Here is a 14,398-nt window from a genome sequence, read left to right as displayed (position 1 = left end):
TGAACGACTTTCACTCACTCACTCAGGAAGCATGTGAGAGTTGGACTACAAAAAAGGCTGAATGCCGAAAAATGGATGCTTTCAAATCATGGTGCTGGAGAAGACTCTTGAGAGTCTCTTGGATAGCAAGGAGATCAAACCAGTCAATCCTAAAGGAAATCAAGCCTAACTATTCACTGGAAGGACTTTTGTTGAAGCTGAGGCCCCACATTGGCCACCTGATATGAAGAGCTGACTCACTGGAAAAGACCTTGATGCTGGGAAAGACTGGAGGCAAAAGGAGAAGAAGGCAGCTGATGATGGGGGTTAGATAGCATCACTGACTCAATGGACATGAATTTGAGCAAGCTCAAGGAGCCTGGGAAATCCTATGGACAGAGGATCATGATGGGCTACAGTCCATGGGGTTGCAAGAGTCAGACACAACTTAGCGACTAAATCACCACCGGGAGATAGTAGACGACAGAAGAGCTTGGTATGTTTCAGTCCATGGGGTTGCAAAGAGGTGGACACGACTTAGTGACTACACAACAACAACAGGCAGCATTCAGCCTCAGGAATAAGGAACAGTTAATTCACACCAGTGACCGTAACTGATTCTGAGGAAATACACATCTTTCCCCTCAACATGCTATTCTCTGAGATGGAGCGGTCTAGGTACAGATGTAAAAAAACATCCAACAAGAGGAAAGACAGAAGAGCTATTTTAGAGGTAAAATGGATAACTAATAATTGACTGACAGCATATTAGTGGAATAGGACAATGACGAACTGAAGATGAATTTCATGCTCCTAGATTATGTTAGTGGATCCCTTTAACTGATAGAAAACACAGATAAGGAATTTGGGGTAGGTGACTTATATGTGGCTTATGGCATACTGCCATTGAGTTAATAATAACTCAGAGATGTCAATATGTAAACTGCGTGTGGAGATGAGTCAAAGGTTTTGATCCAAATGTTGGTCCTGTGACTAAACAGATGTTCTTCTTTGAGTGATGAATTTAACCTTTTTAAGCCTTGTTTATCTATAAAAAGGAAAACATATTACATTACACAATATGTGATAAATGGTAGACTGTATATCAGCAGTATATTCATTATCCCATCAACAGTGTAAAAACTTGTATTAGCCACTGTAAAACAGATGAAATATAATTCTAGTTAAAACTAAGGGAGGGGACATACATATACCTATGGCTGACTCATGTTGATATATGGCAGAAAACAACAAAATATTGTAAAGCAATTATCCTCCAATGAACAAATTTTTAAAAAAAGGAAGGACATAAAACAAAGGAAAGGCTAAAGAAAACTTATTTTTCAATATTAACAAAATTTAGACTATTGAAAATTAAATTATCACACAGTTATCCAAAAGTTTTTCTTATCTTTCATATTCTTTCACAGTTATAATATTCATTCAGTGTAATGTAAACATATTTCCCAGCTTAAAAAGAAGCCCTGAAACAACATAAAATGTTGATGATTTTGTAAAATGCACAGCAGTTTCTTGAATATTCTCTTTTACCTGTAATTGACTTTCTATTTAGTTTTCATAATTTTGTGTCAGGATGGAAGTTATAATTTCACTTTATTTCTCATATAATCTGGAATGTTCTTTTTCCCATTGAGTCTCTCTTCTTCATGTGTAACTTCACTTATTAGTGAGCTTTTCAAATCAAGAATGACAAAACATTCGATAAGTTACAGTGGATAGTTACTGACAATGTCCATTTTGTCATTTTTATTAACAAAAATAAATTCTTCCAGAGTAAGAATACATATGGTTATTTATTCATTTTCTTGAATACATATGGATTTTTAAGCCAGAATAATCTCATAGTCACTGAGAAATCTTTTTTATTAACTTCTACATGGCTATTTAAAAACCAAAGGAATGAACTTTACACAAAAAAGGAAGAAAAATACTTTGAGATAATTCAATAAGTGAAGTAAGATTGCTTCTCTATATCTACAAACTTCAAATTTTAACCACATGCTTGCCTCACTCTACTATTTAAAGATGAGTAAAAACTAAAATTTTTCTTAAACATTCTTTGCTTCTATATAAGACAGTTTTTCTAAAATCAGAATAACTTTTTGATAGTGCAATTGGGAGATTTAAAAAGTCACACTGTATAGAATTCCCCTATTAATACTGATATAAAATAATGGACCATCGTAAGGACTTTGACTTTTGTCTGAGTGAAAGTGGGAGACATTTCAGGATTATAAAACAGAAGAGTGATGTAGCCTGACTTACATTTTAAAAGATGTTACTTGAGCTGTTGTATGAGAAGGATTACAAAGGTGCAAGAGAAGTAGGGTGACTATTACAAGGCAGTTGTAGGAATACAGGGGAGATATGATGGTGGCCTAGACAGATGAAAGAGACAAGAAGTAACATTTTGGAAATATTCTGAGGAGAGAGCCAGTAGGATATCTGAGACGAGAGCCAGTAGGATATCTGAGCCATGGGTCTGAGAGAAGGAAATTCAGGCTAAGGATCTGATCTAAACAACCAAAACTGGAAACGATCATCCAGGGTGGCCATTCATGGGTAGGACAAATTTGGAGTGTAAGATCAAGAGTTTTAGACATGTTGAGTGAATAAGTACGAAGTTTGTGACCAATGCCTGGGCTGGTGATATAAATTTGGGAGTTGCTGGCATACAGATGGCATTTAATGCTATGTGACTATAAGAGAAAACTAAGGCCATAAATGTAGATACTACAGAGGAAGCTTAAGGGCTAAGACTATGAGCAGTCTGGGAGAAGAAAAGCATACAGAGAAGGAATGTCCAGTGAGGGAGGCGGAAAGCTAAAAGAATGTGGGAAACAGCTCCTAATAGATTATGTAAGATGAAGACAGAGAGACAAACATCAGATTCAGCTCTGCAGGTCACTGGTGACTCTAACGATCAATTTCAGTGAAAAAGAGATGATGAAAGCCTGACTGGAGTGTTTTAGAGCAGGGGAAAAAATCGAAGAAAGTGAATACAGACACTCTTTGGAAGGGTTTTGCTGCAAAGGAGAGAGAAAAATGGCATAGCTGCTGTTGAAACAAAAAAGCAATTTTTTTTTTAAGTTTAAGATTAAGAACTATTTGCAGAATATAAATATTCAGCCTAAGATTTTATATGTTGTAAGAAAGTATGAAAATCACAGTAAAAACCTCAGTTTTGGAGTCAGAGTGCATCTGAGCACTGGTTCTGCCATTTGCTGGTTGTGGGACCTGGGCCAAGTTAATTAAGCTTCATAAACGTCAATATTCTGATCTGTAAAATGGAGATGACAATATCTCTATGCATTTTTGTTATTAAGTTTAGATGAGACAATATGTTTTGGGGGTAAACTCTGATGACTGGAATGCAACAAACAGTCAAAATCTATGTCACATATTATTATTAAACAAAGTTTATGTCCTCAAATTTACAGTCTAGTAATAAAACATGCAATTAATTGTATTGTAATGGGTATATGTCAATAAAATATATAAAGGATGCTACAGGCCAGGCACCTAGGAAAATGGTAAATGAATATATTTTTAATTAAATAAAATGAAAAGAATTCACATACATACTTCTATATTCAAAATGGATAACCAACAAGGACCTATTGTATAGCACATAGAACTCTACTCAATGTTATGTGCCAGCTTGAACGGCGGGTAGATTGGGGAGAATGGATACATGTATATGTATGGCTGAATCACTTCAGCATTCATCTGAAACTACCACAGCATAGTGAATCGCCTATATCCCAATACAAAATAAAGAGTTTAAAGTTTGGGGAAAAAAAGAGATTTGAAGGATTAAAAAAAAAAAAAAAAAAAAAAAAGAATTCTGGGCTAAAGTAACTAACTCTTGGGGGAATCAGAGAAACTCCACAGGAAAAATAATACTTATGCACTCTTGAAGGACAAGAAGAAAAGTATACCAATGTAGTTATTCCACTAATACTGATAATTTCAATTTCTTTTGAGATTTTTTTTTTCTGAAATTGATTCTAAAATTAGGAAATTTTTCTCTTGAATTGTTTAAATGATGACACATATTTGTAGTTGAAAACAACCATGGATAAGCTTTAATTAAGTCAGAAGAAAAGTGGAAAGTCAAGTGAAAGTCACTCAGTTGTGTCCGACACTTTGTGACCCCATGGACTATATAGTCCACGGAATTCTCCATGCCAGAATATTGGAGTTTCCTTCTCCAGGGGATCTTCCTTACCCAGGAATCGAACTGGGGTGTCCTAATTCTAGTCATTGAGCTGGTTAATATATTTTTGGGGAGTCACTTATTACATAAAATTCATTCCCTTGCCAAGCCACATTTACTGGACTTTTCCTGTGTCTGGTGCTGCTTTAGTTGTTAGGGAAAAAATTTGAAAATTAAATAAATAAATAGATAAAGATCTTGGTAGGAGTTGATTATCCCAAATTAGATGACATTTTACACAATGCATAGATAGTTACTGTACAAAAACTTGATTGTTTAAGTAAATTTGCAATTGGCTTTTGTGAGAAAATAGAGATTTCATATGTCATTAGGTGACATCTTTCTTCTTTGTTATAACTGAAATCTATCTCCCTCCAACACCAATAGAGGGTATTCCTTTTATCCACAGTCTACAAATGATTAATAATTCTCCTTTCCCCAATTTCCCTCTTTGAGCAGCTCAACAATATAGATTGGATATTTATCTAGATTTTTAAAGGCACCTTTAATCTTTTGAATTGAAGTCAGTTACCTAGTATGCTTAGCATATTTACCACATCTCTGAATCAAATCAACCAGCTACATTAAAAAAAAAAATTATATCTTTCACTTAGAAAGCAGCAGGGGAGAGGGGAGGTGGAAGGAATCCTGGTCTTTATTAGACAAATAATCTTTCCAGAATAAAGATTAAACTTACGTTTCATTCCAGTTGACCAAGAAAAAAAACAACTTTTTGACAGGAATATTTCTGCAGTTTCTCACTTGGCACAGCTTCTTTCCAGCATATGTAAGCCAACAGGAGAAAGAAAATGCTTTATAGCTAAAAAGAAACAACATTGATTCAATAAGTTGAACACTGTGAAGGAAGCAGTTTTTTATATGGGTCAGTTATTTTATAGTTAAAAGTCAAATGATAAAGTGATGTTTGTTTGTACAGAGTGTACTTTAAAAATTACTAAGAATTTATGTTTTGTGGCTTCAGCAAAATTGCAGAATAATGGGAAGTCCTAGACCTTCTTTCCCCTGCTGGAGACACCAATTTAACAATACATGGATCAGTTTCCTTTGCGAGAAATCCAGAAATAAGTTAAAAGGCTCTTGCACCCAAGCGCAAAACCAGTCACAAAGAAATCAGTAGGAAAATGCATGGCACTCATTTTGCAGAGCCCTTTCTCCCAGCAGAGTGTCATGTGACCAGGAGAGAACTCCTAACTCCCATCTTCTCCTGGGGGTGGGAAAGAGAAGACTGGAACATATGTCTGACATTCAGACTTTTTAGGGGTTTATCCAAGGGACTGGTTTCTCTCTTGCCTGAATCTGAGTGCTGAACAGGAATCGGTGCCAAGTTGGGGGCCTCTGAAAACAAAGGCAGTGAGTGGTCTAAACTAGCACAAACTAACTGACCACTTCCCCCAGCTCAGTGCAAAAGGAATAGGAGAAAACCCCCAACTCCTAGCTTCTCCCTTGGGAAAGATCTGGATTGTGATTCCAATAGGATATGATATCCTCTAGATACCCAGGGGCCATGGATTTAGGAGAACAAAAAAAAGCTGGGAGGCTTGCTGCTGCTCCAGAGGATTTGTGGGACCCATAGGCAGAGGCTGATGCAATCTGATGATCTCTGAATTGGCAGGAAGAGAGGGGAGCAGGGAGAGTGCAGTGTGCATCCAACAGTTTGGCTTTCTTTGGAGGCTGTGTGAGGGTCTGGTTTATGTCTCATCACCAGAGCATCTATGGGACCAGACATACTCTAAATACTGGCTCCCAACTGAGAACAAAACAGAGCTGGGTAGCTTATGGAGAACCAGCAGGAAGGACCACAGGCTGACACTAGATGAAACAAGAAATTCAAGTTCTTGATAAAAGAAGTAAAACCTCTCTAAGTGTGAATCGACACACACAAATCCAGGGAGGATGCACCTACAAGAAAGGTTTGAAAATCACCAAATCTCTAGCTGATTGGTAACATTCGATCAACCACAAATTGGCATTTGCCATGGATGCTTGCCATCTACCTCTGCAAGGATTAAATCACATGCTACTGCAGTTGCTGACCTACAACACCCCCTGAATGAGTTCAGGGTAGACAGCAGAAATGAGGCACTCTGTGTTTCTGGAAACTGGCAAGGACAGGTCTTATAGATAGTAAGATATTTTCAGAAACTGAGTTTATGAGCCCCATTCTTGATTCTCCTTATATCTCGAAAAGCACCAAAATCCTTCATATCTAGGAAAGCACTAAAATGATCATTTCTCATGACTGGCAGAAGCTTCACGAGACCAACAGAAGCTTTCTACAAAAAATATGTGTTTGATTGCATGTACTCACCCTTCACCAAAGTCACATATATGCTGTCCTTTCCCCTTGCCTCTTTAGAGCTGTTTTTCAGAGCTATCTGAGGTGCTCTCTTGCAGACTGGAGTCCTCATATTGCCCCAAATAAAACTTAACTCACAACTCTCACGTTACGCATCTTTTTTTTTTAAAGCAACAATTCTTTCCTTGTATGAAATCAGTCCATAAGGACTAGGAGAGGTAGCTGTTTTTTTTTTTTTTTTTTAATGCTCAAATCTCAATACAAAGTAAAACAAGGTATACAATGAAAGAGGAAAACATGGGCCCAACCAAAGGAACAAGATAAATCTCCAGAAGTGAACTGAAAGTTGCTCAGTCGTGTCCAACTCTTTGCGACCCCATGGACTGTATAGTCCATGCATAGTCCTTGGGATTCTCTAGGCCAAAATACTGGAGTGGGTAGCCTTTCCCTTCTCCAGGGGATCTTCCCAACCCAGGGATCGAACCCAGGTTTCCTGCATTGCAGGCAGATTCTTTACCAGCTGAGCCACAAGGGAAGCCCTGAGAGTCAAAATGCATTTCTAAATCATTTCTGAGAATGAAAGGATGAAAAATGAGGTTAGGCTAGATAAACTTGCTATCTTTAAAGTCAATAATTTTGTATGAATCCAACTGACATTACAAAGATCCTCTAGTCATTTCTCTACCAGGTCTCTCAGTGAAAGAACAAAATTAGAAACCAAAGAGAAAATGCAAACAACTCTCAAGTGTTGTTCACTGGAAAGCCAAGTTTATTTGAAGCATATCAACATAAAATGATGCCAGGGCTAGAAAGCAAAGACATTTATAACAGATGAATTAAAGCAACAAGTGCAGACACCGAACTAACACTCTTTTATTTCCCTCAGAAAAGGGTAAATTCTTACCTCACTATATTGACCAACTTCATGAAATTTTATGAATACATCAAAATTGTGGAGAGTTGGTTTACGCTAAAAGAAAAATCGCCAGAAAACAATCTTAAAGAAATGGAAGTATATGGCTGAGTAATACTCCATTGTGTACATGTACCATAGCTTTCTTATCCATTCATCTGCTGATGGACATCTAGGTTGCTTCCATGTCCTGGCTATTATACATTTGAATCAGTTCTAATGAGGTGGATGAAACTGGAGCCTATTATACAGAGTGAAGTAAGCCAGAAGGAAAAACATAAATACAGTATACTGACGCATATATATGGAATTTAGAAAGATGGTAACAATAACCTGGTGTACGAGATAGCAAAAGAGACACTGATGTATAGAACAGTCTTATGGACTCTGTGGGAGAGGGAGAGGGTGGGAAGATTTGGGAGAGTGACATTGAAACATGTAGAATATCATGTAAGAAACGAGTTGCCAGTCCAGGTTCGATGCGCGATACTGGATGCTTGGGGCTGGTGCACTGGGACGACCCAGAGGGATGGTGTGGGAGGAGGAGGGAGGAGGGCTCAGGATGGGGAACACATGTATGCCTGTGGCAGATTCATTTTGATATTTGGCAAAACTAATACAATTATCTAAAGTTTAAAAATAAAATAAAATTTAAAAGAAAAAAAAAAGAAATGGAAGTATATGAACTACCGGACAAAGAATAAAATATGTACATATATACACACACATGCTCAATAATCTCAGAAAAATAATGCATAAACAAAATGAGAATATTAAAAAACATAAAAATATTAAGAAGAAATTTTGGAGCTGAAGAATACAACAACTGAGTTGAAAAAAATCAATAGGTGGATTCAAGAATATATTGGATCAGGCAGAAGAAAAAATCAGTGAGCTCAAACATACGTATTTGAAATTATTCAGAGAAACAAGAAAAATGAAGAGTGGAGAAAATCTAAGGGACTTACGGGACACAATCAATAGGACAAGCAAACACATTATTTGAGTCCCAGAAGATGACTGAGAGAAAAAGGCAGAAAGCTGATCTGAAGAAATAATGGCTGAAAACTTATTAATTGTGGGAAAGGAAATGGACATCCAATTTCAAGAAGCCTAATGGGTTAAACTAGGATGAGCCCAAGGAAGACCATACTAAAACACATTAAAATTAAACTATTGGAAGTCAAACACAAAGAGAGAACTTTGAAAGCAGCAAGAGAAAAGTGATCTGCCACATAAAAGGGATCTCATCAGTTTTTCAGCAGATTTCTCAGCAGAAACCTTGAAGGCCAGAGGGAGTGAGATGATATTTTCAAAGTTCTGAAAGAAAAAAAAAATACTGTATCTGGCAAAGCTGTCCTTCAAAAATGAAGGAGAAATAAATATTTCCTCAGGTAAAAAGCTGAGGGAGTTCATCAGCATTAGACCTGACTCAACATGAAATGCTAAAGGGAATCCTTCAAGTGGAAATGAAACGATGCTAGATAGCAACAGGAGAGCATATGAAAGCATGAAAGCTTGCTGGTAAGGGGAAACATATAGACAAATACAGAATACTGTGAGACTGTAATGGTGATACATGAATAACTTTTAACTCTGCTATAGAGTTTAAAAGGATAAAGTATAGAAAACTTTAATGATAACAATATATAAAATTTAAGAAGATGCAGTTTGTGGTATTAGTAACAAAAAGTATGATGAGGGAAGAAGAGTAGAGAATTTGTATATGACTGAAGTGAAGTATTGAAAAGCAGAGATATTACTTTGCCAACAAAGGTCCGTCTAGTCAAGGCTATGGTTTTTCCAGTAGTCATGTATGGATATCAGAGTTGGACTGTGTAGAAAGCTGAGCACCGAAGAATTGATGCTTTTGAACTGTGGTGTTGGAGAAGACTCTTGAGAGTCACTTGGACTGCAAGGAGATCCAACCAGTCCATCCTAAAGGAGATCAGTCCTGGGTGTTCATTGGAAGGACTGATGCTAAAGCTGAAACCTCAATACTTTGGCCACCTCCTGCGAAGAATTGACTCATTGGAAAAGACCCTGATGCTTGGAGGGATTGGGGGCAGGAGGAGAAGGGGACGACAGAGGATGAGATGGCTGGATGGCATCACTGACTCGATGGACGTGAGTTTGAGTGAACTCCAGGAGTTGGTGATGGACAGGGAGGCCTGGCGTGCTGCGGTTCATGGGGTTGCAAAGAGTCGGACACGACTGAACTGAACTTAAAGTGAAGTTATAACAAAATTTTAAAAAGTGAAGTTATTATTAGCTTAAAACAGTGTTTTAAATATAATATGTATTATGTAAGGCCCATTGTCACCACAAAGAAAGCAACCACAATATAAATGATACACAAAAGAAAATAAGAAAGGAGTTGAAGAGTTTATAAAAACTCATCAGGACACAAAGGAAAGTGGCAAGACAGAAAAAGAGGGACAAAAATGCTACAAGACAGAAAATGATGCAAAAAATATGGCAAAAGTAAGTCCTTCTCTATCATTAATTATATTAGATATAAATTAAATTCTACAATGAGAAGAAACAGCATAATGGAATGGATTAGTAAACAAGATCCAACCATATGCTGTCTACAAGGGATACACTTTAGATTTAAGGACACCCTGAAAGTGAAAGGACATATATATATATATATCATATATTCCATATATGATAATCAAAAGAGCAGGATTGACCATACCTATGCAAGACAAAATAGACTTTACGTTAAAGCTGTCACAACAGACAAAAACATTATATAATGATAAAGAGGTCAATTTACTAAGAGGATACAATAGCTGTAAATATACATGCACCCTAAATTGAAGCAAATGTATTAAGCAAACATTGAAGGGATGAAAAGAACTAGAAAATAACATAATAATAACAGAAGATCTCAATACTGGTTACAATTAATAGAACAAGCAGACAGAAGCTCAATAAGGAAGAGGGTTTTAATTACACTATAGTCCAAATGAACCTAATAGACATTTATAGAACATTCCACCTAACCTCTGGGCAATATGCATTCTTCTCAAGCTTGGATCTTTCTCTAGCACAAATCACAAAATTGGTTATGGAACAAGTCTTGACAAATTTAAAAAAATTGAAATCATACCAAGTATATTTTCTGACCACATTGGAATACAAGTAGAAATCAGTGGCAGAAAAAAAAAAAAAAAAACTGGAAAAATTCTCAAATTAATGTTAATTAACACTTCTTAGTTTCTGTTTCTTTTTTTTATTTTACTGAAATATAGTTATTGTACAATATTACATTAGTTCCAGGTGTACTACATAATGATCTGATGTTTGCATACATTATGAAATGATGACCATGATAAGTTAAGTAACCATCTGTCCTCATGCAAAGGTATTACAGTATCATTGATCCATGTTTCTTATGGTGTATATTATTAATACATCCATGTGACTTATTAGTTATATAACTGGAAATTTATGCCACTTAATCCTCCTCACCTATTTCATCCCCAACCCACCCCTTTGCTTCTGGCAAACACTTGTTCTCTGAGAGTCTGTTTTCATTTTGTTTGTTTTTCATATTCTATATAAGTGAGATCATGCAGTAGAAATGAGTGCTTTTGAACAACCAGTGTGTCAAACAGAAATCAAAAGGGAAATTAGAAAATATTGTAAAATGTGAAAACACATACCATAACAAAACTTATGAGATATAGCAAAATCAGTGCTAAAAAAGAAGTTTAAAGCAATAAATGCTTACATTAAAAGAAGAAAGGTCAAATAAAAACTACAATGAGGTACCACCTCACATTGGTCAGAATGGCCATTATCAGGCAGTCTACAAATAATAAGTGCTGGAGAAGGTGTAGAGGAAAGGGAACTCACCTACACTGTTGGTGAGAACGTAAATTGGTATTGCTACTATTCAGAACAGTATGCAGATTCCTTAAAAAACTAAATATAGAGCTACCATATGATCCAGCATACCATTCCTGGCCATATATCTGGAGAAAACCATGCACCCCAATGTTCACTGCAACACTATTTACAGTAGCCAGGACATGCAAGCAACCTAAATGTCCATCAGTGGAGGAATGGATAAAGAAGATGGGATCCATATATACAATGGAATATTACTCAGTCATAAAAAGAATAAAATAATGCCATTTGCAGCAACATGAATGAACTTAGAAATTTTCATACTGAGTAAAGGTAGATAGAGAAAGACAAAAATTGTGTGATATCACTTATAAGTGGAATCTAAAAAAAAAAGTACAAATGATCTTATTTGGGCTTTCCAGGTGGCACTAGTGGTAAAGAACTCACCTGCCTATTCAGGAGACGTTAAGAGATATGGGCTTGATCCCTGGATTGGGAAGATCCCCTGGAGAAGGGAAAGGCAACCCACTCCAGTATTCTTGCCTGGAAAATCCCATGGACAGAGAAGCCTGGTAGGCTACAGCCCAAAGGGTTGCAAAGAGTCAGACACAACTGAGGCAACTTAACACACACACATGATCTTATTTACAAAATAGAAATAGAGTCACAGATGCAGAAAACAAACTTACCAGCCAGAAAAGTCGGGGAGGGGAGGGATAAATTGGGAGACTGGGATTGATATATACACACTACTATATATTTATAAAGTAGATAACTAGTAAGGACCTACTGTATAGCACAGGGAAGTCTTTTCAATACTCCGTAATGACCTATACGGGAAAAGAATCTATAAGAGTGGATACATGTATATGTATAACTGATTCACTTTACAGCAGAAACTAACACAACATTGTAAATCAAGTATGCTGCAATAAAAATTTTAAAAACAGATTTAAAAAATTAAAAATGAAAGAAGTTCACAAATAATCTAAATCTATACTCAAGGAACCAGAAAACAAAGAACAAACTAAGATAAAAATTAAAAGAAGAAAGAAAATAATAAAGATCAGAAACAAAATAAGTAAAACAGAATAGAGAAACAATAGAAAAATAAACAAAACTACATTTCCCACGTACATAAATAGCTCTATGTATATAGCTTTCTGAGTACTTATCTGGCTACATAGTTTTTCCAGGTGAATTAGAATAAATAAGGATATCCTAAAGGTTTAAAAATTATGAAAACATTCGAGTAGCAGTTTGTAACATTACACATCATCCTCCTAAAATACTTCATAAAATTAAGAAAAAGTGTAAAAGAATCATCCCATGGGTTTTAAAGAAAGTTTATGTGAGATACATAGATGGTCGTTTTTCATTTTTACATACAAAGGTAAAATTTTTGTTATAATTGACTCATAAATTTTGCATAGTTTCCATTTGCAAAAATACAGACCAAGATAAAATTATTTCTGTTTCTTTTAGCCTTTCTTTGAGATGCTAAGTGCAGTGGGTACAATAAATCCATTAGAAAATTACTATTCTCTTATCACCTTAATTTGATTTAATCAGTATTCTCTTACAGATTTAATCCATAAGGAATTTAAAATAATTATTATAATATTACTCTAATTATGTTATTCAAGAAAATAGCACATAGCAGAATTAACCTCAAACCCGGCAATGCTCCATGCATAATTGTGGTTAATTTCTATTGTAACTCAAGTAACTCTTGGCTAATTTTCACTTTATCAAGGTACTAATCTCACAAAATATTTACCACTCACATCTTGATAGGGATCAAGTGATTTCTTTCTATTCTTAAATACTCTCCATCTCCTTGTATGTGTGTGTGCATTCTCACCCTGTGTTAATTGGCGTAAGTCATTTAAACTCAAACATAAAAAATGAAAAATTTAGGGCAATCACCATGTGAGGATGGGCACTTTCTGTTTCTCTTATGATATACTGACAACATGTAGTTATTTTAAATAGAATGGGAGAAGACTTGAGGGAAAACGAATGTGCACTGGACTGGAAATAAGTGTGAATGATTTTAAAAACATAGATACATCCATGCCGATTAAATTTCAAGATGAAATACTTGCTTCTGCAAATAAGAACAAGGCAAATATATTCAATTAGAAGCGACACAAAACTAATTAACCCTTTTGTGGAAAAGGCATCACAACTCACCTGTGCACCCAGGTTTCTGGAATATTGTGAGCTGCATACACTGTGAAGCTAAGGTGGGAATGGAGCCCAAGATTTACACAGGAGACACTATACAGAGGTGCGTGTAGAGGCTGGAAATCTGCACAGAAGCTGCTGCAATGGATATCAATTAGCTGACAGATGGATGTGGATAGTTCGGTTGTCACTTTCTCTATCAAACCTGGGGGGAGGGCGGGGAGAGGGATAGAAACCAGGTCATCTATGAAGGGTCATATTTATCACAAACCATTCTTTACAGCTTTGAAAATTTTTATAACAAAATTTAAAGAAAACTGAATTAAAATGACCCTCTATCAACTGAAGCCAATTAGCCATCTGTGCCTCTGTATGCAGTCTGGGGTAGCTGCTATAGTGTAATTAATCAGCTTTCATTTCTTCAATTGCATAAATTTGGGAAGTGCAGCCTTTAATCACAAATCATAATTCTGGGTTATCAATTTGGCATTCTGATCAACTATAATTCACAAAATTTTTGGTCTAGATTATTATTGTTTAGAATTAATGTTCAGACAAGGGACATGTTTTCTGTGTGGTTTATACCTACTTTAAACAAACTCCATCTAAGGAATTAATTATAATAAGTTTGATTATGCTATGTTTGCCATTAACTGAACACTAATCATACACATTATGTTGCCATAAAAAGAGTGAAGGAAAGTTATGTCCAACCTAGATAGCATATTCAAAAGCAAAGACATTACTTTGCCAACAAAGGTCCGTCTAGTCCAGGCTATGGTTTTTCCTGTGGTCATGTATGGATGTGAGAGTTGGACTGTGAAGAAGGCTGAGAGCCGAAGAATTGATGCTTTTGAACTGTGGTGTTGGAGAAGACTCTTGAGAGTCCCTTGGACTG

General features: G+C 36.1%; 1 protein-coding gene across 1 annotated transcript in view; it reads right to left on the bottom strand.

The window, feature by feature from the left end:
- PIK3C2G (phosphatidylinositol-4-phosphate 3-kinase catalytic subunit type 2 gamma) overlaps positions 1–14,398 on the bottom strand; it is a 474,611-nt gene that overhangs the window by 347,227 nt on the left and 112,986 nt on the right. Inside the window, exons 11-12 of the mRNA XM_070370044.1 lie at positions 13,507–13,705; positions 4,917–5,039 (exon numbers count right to left, since the gene is read on the bottom strand). Of these exons, the coding sequence (XP_070226145.1) occupies positions 4,917–5,039; positions 13,507–13,705 (322 nt within the window). The remainder of the gene's footprint in view (positions 1–4,916; positions 5,040–13,506; positions 13,706–14,398) is intronic.

The sequence above is a fragment of the Bos mutus genome, chromosome 5 (assembly GCF_027580195.1).
Source record: "Bos mutus isolate GX-2022 chromosome 5, NWIPB_WYAK_1.1, whole genome shotgun sequence".
Classification (NCBI taxonomy): Eukaryota; Metazoa; Chordata; class Mammalia; order Artiodactyla; family Bovidae; genus Bos; species Bos mutus.
The sequence above is the reverse complement of the archived record's forward strand: the minus strand, read 5'-3'. Positions and strand labels throughout refer to the sequence as shown.